This window comes from Antrostomus carolinensis, unplaced genomic scaffold (genome assembly GCF_000700745.2).
Source record: "Antrostomus carolinensis isolate BGI_N321 unplaced genomic scaffold, ASM70074v2 Scaffold25109, whole genome shotgun sequence".
In the NCBI taxonomy this organism is placed as follows: Eukaryota; Metazoa; Chordata; class Aves; order Caprimulgiformes; family Caprimulgidae; genus Antrostomus; species Antrostomus carolinensis.
The window spans coordinates 1-5329 of record NW_010339586.1 but is presented as its reverse complement, the minus strand read 5'-3'; the positions used below and the strand labels follow the sequence as shown (position 1 = coordinate 5329).

General features: G+C 36.8%; 1 protein-coding gene across 1 annotated transcript; it reads left to right on the top strand.

Annotated features, from left to right (window-relative positions):
• Positions 1–436: 436 nt before the first annotated feature.
• Positions 437–5213, top strand: CCDC82 (coiled-coil domain containing 82; the record flags this gene model as incomplete). Its single annotated transcript, XM_010175906.1, has 4 exons — positions 437–982; positions 1642–1870; positions 2917–3009; positions 5089–5213. Coding segments are annotated over exons 1-4 (993 nt in total), but the record flags the coding sequence as incomplete, so codon positions are not given.
• Between the last annotated feature and the right edge of the window lie 116 nt (positions 5214–5329).

The following is a 5329-nucleotide window of genomic DNA, read 5'->3' as shown; positions in this document are numbered from 1 at the left end:
TGCGGGCGCTGCGGTTGCCGGGCCGCTCCTCAGGGAGGCCCGGTGGTGATGATGATGATGCTGAAGAAGCCGTGTTCGCCGGTCCACCGGGACACTGTCTGCCTCAGCTGTAGCTTACAGCGTCGGGGGGCTGATGGGACCTGTAGCTGCCCTTCAGAGCTGGTTTTTTTAGTTCGTTCACGCTGGGTGTGTGTGGGCAGTTCTGCTCTTCTGCAGTTTTTGAGTAAGGTATATCCTCTTCAGAAGTTACTGAACGTGCTTAGTTTTGTTTGGTGCCGATTTCTACATGTGTCTCTTAATAGTTGCATATGTGATAAAATATGCATGCCCTTGTACTTTGTTTTCTTTTTTGTTTGTTTGTTTTTTTGGAATGGCATAATGTAATAAGTGCTTTGCTTTACTGATTTATTTGTTGGTGTGTTGTCACAGCCTTCCAATGGATATAAAAGCAGTTGTCAGGAGATATGAAACACGAAATAAGACAGCAGGAACAGAACTGTCATCCAAATCCCGAGTTGATTGGAGACGCACTAAAAGGGAGCTCATAGTACTTGACAGCGATGATGAATCCTCGTGTAGCTCTGAGGAGGAAGAGGCTACCACATCAGAAGATGAAGCAGATGAAAAAGGTGAAACTGTTGTGAAGAGCAGCCTTTCAGATCAGGAAGAGAAAAGCCACGATGGGGAAGTGACAGAAGATGGTGAGGATGAGCATGTCATGCCTGGGAAGCGTAAAAGGTTGAACACTTCTGTCTTGTATGACAGTGATGAAAGTGAAGACAGTGATATACTTGTTAGAAAAGTTTTTGCTAAACGTCACTGTATAATGGATGAAGATGAGTGTTCTGAAGAACAGCAACCTGATAAAACCTGTTCTACAGAAAATGATTCTACTAATAAGAAACAGAAAGTGTTTGCAAAATTGAAAGAACTTGCAAGACAAAGAGCAGCTCGGAGATCCTACAGCAGTGAAAATTGTGAGGTCTGGATTTTATCTTTGAAATTCGACTGGGGAAAATACTGAATGTAGGGGAAGTCGAAGACTAATAGATAGAAATCAGTGGGGTGTTATTTATTTTGTTTTGGTTCTTATTAATGACAAATCAAATTTCTATTACATTTTAACAGTTGTTACATTAACTAGATAACAATATTGACTGCTGAAAACCTTTGTCTTGAGTTTAATTTTAATCACTGAGGATTTAAGAATTTCTTTTCATTTGCTCTTTTTAGGCATTCTGATGACTAAGCAGCTTAGAACACAGGTATCTTATCTTCTCTACATAGGCAGAAAGGAAAAACTTTATAATTCCTTTTTTTTTTTTCCTGTAAAGAAGAGACACAAGAGAGCTATCAAATGATTTTTATCAAGAAGCAAAATACCTGCTGAAGTAACGTAGAGATCTCATTAACTTAGTTCCTACAAATAGACTGGAGAGGTACATGAAGATGTCTCATTTAAAGCTGAAAGTAATTGTCATCTAGTACAGAATAATATATTTTTCCAAAACATATTATTTCTCGTTAATTGAACAAATGGAGTTATGAGAAGGTCAAAAATCTTGTACAGTATGTGGAGTATTTCATGAGTGCAAATACTGAAAATTCTTCTGTTTCACATACTTCTTAAAATTTAATTAGGATTCTAATGATGAAGCAGAAACAGAAGAGGAACAACTCTGTCGCTTGCCCCTCACACCAACAGAAGGTAGCGAAACTGACAGTGACAGCATGAAAGATTTTATAGTGGAGGAAGAGGAAGATGAAGATGATGACAACAACAGAGAGCATGTCAAGAGTGAAAAACAGACACAACAGAAGGAACTAAATACATCGAATAGCGAGTTGCTGGCATACTACGTCCCACACTGTAAGATCAAAATTGGTGACTGTTCTGCATGTATAACTTCCTTGCTGTACTGTAATAAATATTAATGGACAGTAAATACAAATACTGTGTAATAGGATATGATAGTTTAAAAGCAGATTCCTAAAAAGCTTCAATTTATTGTGGAAGTACTCTGATTTCCACAGTAAACTGTCTTATTAAAAGGAGGGTATATTTTGGGGAGAAGGAAAGAAAACCCTGTTGCACAGATTTTTTTAAGTTGGTCTGATTTAGAATGAAGTAGGCTACCTATGATGCAATCATTCCTATCGAGACCTGAAAGCATCACCCTCCGTCTTGTGAGATATACTAAGAGCAGCTGTGTTAATTTGGGCCAAATTCTCTGCTGAACAGTGATACAAAATCCTTGCCATGAGTTTGGGGTTTGGGTGCTTGGGATTTTATTTTTTAATGTATCTTTATTCCATGGTGGTAAGACTTGGGAGCAGAGATCTGTAGGGATTTCTGAATTCATTGGTTAATTTGAACCAAACTGTACAAAGCCAGAAAACTGTCCAAATTGATCTTTCATGAAAACTAGTATCTGGATGGAGCAGAGAGATTTGAAGCAGAACTTTATGCTAGTTCTCTTCTTACTTGCATTGTTGTTCGGAAGCAGGTGTGTTCTGACCAGACAGCTGGTACTAGTGTAGATAGTCACAAGCTTTTGTGGTATTTCTTCTCCACTAAAGACCTGAGCAGAATTGTGTGTGTTTAACAGAAAGTTGGAAAAAAGAAAAAACAAGTAAAATACTGCCATAATCCTGGTGTTCTCTGGTTTGTGTTATTTCCCACTGTTCAGAGAACAAATTATTCTCTCCTTTAAGAGCTTGTAGCTCTTACTGTGGGCTCTTGTTGCTGAAAGGAGGTGTGACTTTAGGATGCTAAAATTCAATAAGATCATTGGGATGAGTAGCACTATTTAAAGCCAGGCTCTTAAGGACTTGTATGTTGTATATTGACTTTTAACATTGTTTACTTGTTTGGGGTTTTTTTGGTAAATTCTGGTTATATTGCTTTCTTCCCAGTATCTCGTTGTGATCATTATATACACTTCAAAAGGATAGTAAAGGCTTTCCTCATAAATGCAATTGATGACACTTTTCTGAGCTCATTATATGGTAAGTAAATTGCATTAAATAATATAATAGTGCATTCAAAGTTATACAAAGATATTTATTCTAAGAAAAGATGTGTCTTCTGATTAGGGTATCGGACTGTGAGTCCTCAGATCTGTTCTGTTTTTACTGCTCTGTAACTTTGAAAGGGAAAAAAATCTATCTGAAAAGGATAGAGTAATCTTGGAATTACATGTAGTCTTAATTCTTTTAAGCCTAGAAGGCGTTCTGAGATGTAGGGAAGTGTTTCTGTGTTACCAATCAGTAGTAACAGTTCAAGAATGAAAGTGAAATTAATTTCTAAGTAGATATCTCAATGAAAACATTGCAAGGTCAGCTGATTTGTCAAAATGTCGAGTGCTTCATGTCTTTTCCTGAGGAATTTGATAGATAATAGTTTGAGTTAGGGAGATTACTCCATATCTGATTTTCTTTCTTTTCCTTTTTTTTAACATTTGTGCTTTCAGAAAAAACAAACAGATTTCATCTGCAGTCAGCACTTCTTGTCATGTACTTGCTGAGGAAGTGCTTTTTGGCATGTGGCCTAGTGGGGCTAGATGGCAACCTCACATGTAGTTTCAGAAGCACTGTAGAGATGGGATTAATGAGAGGACTGTCAGTGTCAGGTTGTGGCAGGAGTTAGCAAAGTGACGAAGAGAGGAAGTTTTTTGTCATCAGAAACTAAGAGAGACTGGAGAAGCTGAAGTACACCACAGACTTCAGAATAAAGGCTGTATATTCTTGGAGCTAAAAATGTCTTTCATCTACCACTGCTCTTACAGTGCTCTGTTCTTTCACCTGTTGGTTTTGTTTTGTTTTACCAAGTGAAAACAATCTTATGAAAAGTAATAAGTAAACTTTGATAGTTTTATGTTTTAATAGCTTCCTTCTATTTCAAATTGTATCTGGTCTACAAAACTAACAACTTACTGCTAAGGTGCTGGAAGTAGATCAGTTGTGTGGGTGAACTGTAGGTTGTATTCTATCTGAAGAACATTGTGTAGTATGAACATAGCCTAGCATTACAAAGATATATTTTTATAACACAGAATGGATTTTTCTAAGTTAATGGAGGTGAATCTGTTAATGAGTTTAAATCAAGAGCAGCTACTTTAGTATCAGAGTTCAGACTTGCTTTGGATTTCCCTGTGAGAGATTTGTTTATGGTCTAGCACAGCTTCTTCAAGTGTTTAGTGTAGCTGACTTGCTGAAAATGTGTTTGTGTAAAGTGTATATGGAAAAACAATTAATTGTAATTTTGGTGGCTCTAATGATAATGCCAATGAACTGTTTTTCTACAGAAAGCTAGATAGCCAGTGGTCCTTCTGGGTTCTGTTCCTTTGATAACAGCATTGCTAAAAGACTAGGGAAGGTAGCTGAATTAATTTGTATGTCTGCATGTGCTGAAGCTCAAGACAATATGAACTCACCTGCACCTGTGAAAGTCCTGTTTAATTCCTGGAGTCCAGCACGTACTTGGAAGACACTTGCAGAATAGTCATAGTTTTACTCATCCTCATGCTTATTTATTTCTTGTGCTTGAGTAAGTATTTGGACATACTTATGCTGCCTAACTCAAGGCATCTGACTGTGTAAAAGTCAGTTTCTGTATGTTCTTTATAAGTGACAGAGTTGTCAAAATTTCTGCTGTGAGGCAGAAACTGCTCAGAGCAGTTTATTTTTATGGATTGCAGCCCACTCCATTATACATTATGAACACCTTACACAAACTGGACAAAAAGCAAGACCTTTTTTTTTTATTTTCCCCTCTTTTCCACTCTTAACTGGGATCAAGTGAATGGGTCTCCATTGGGCCATTCGGGATGACAGCTTTTCACTTTAACCTTGATTGTAGAGTTTATTCATATACCTTTAGCAATACATACTTTTAAAATAATAAAATATATCAGTTTATCAAAGATGCATGGATCACTTCTAGGGCTAACAGTAGCAAAGGTATTCATTTATTAAAATTTTCATAGTTCTTAGTATCCAGAAGCATAATATCTTTGAAAATGTTATTTGAAGAAACTTATACAACGTAAGCTGGTCAGCAAATTAATAATTATTCTCTCTGAACAGATGGAACAAGACAAAAGAAATATGCACAAGATATGTTGCTCTCATTTCATTATTTGGATGACCGCTTCATTCAGCCTCGTCTTGAGAACTTAATCTCTAGAAGTCGCTGGAAAGATAGATACAAGGTATGTAGCTTCTCCTTTAAATAGTGAAGTGGGCTCCAAATCATGTTATTACTGGAGGAGTTTTTTATATAATGTAATTCTTAGTAAAGGTATAAAAATCACTATAATTATATATA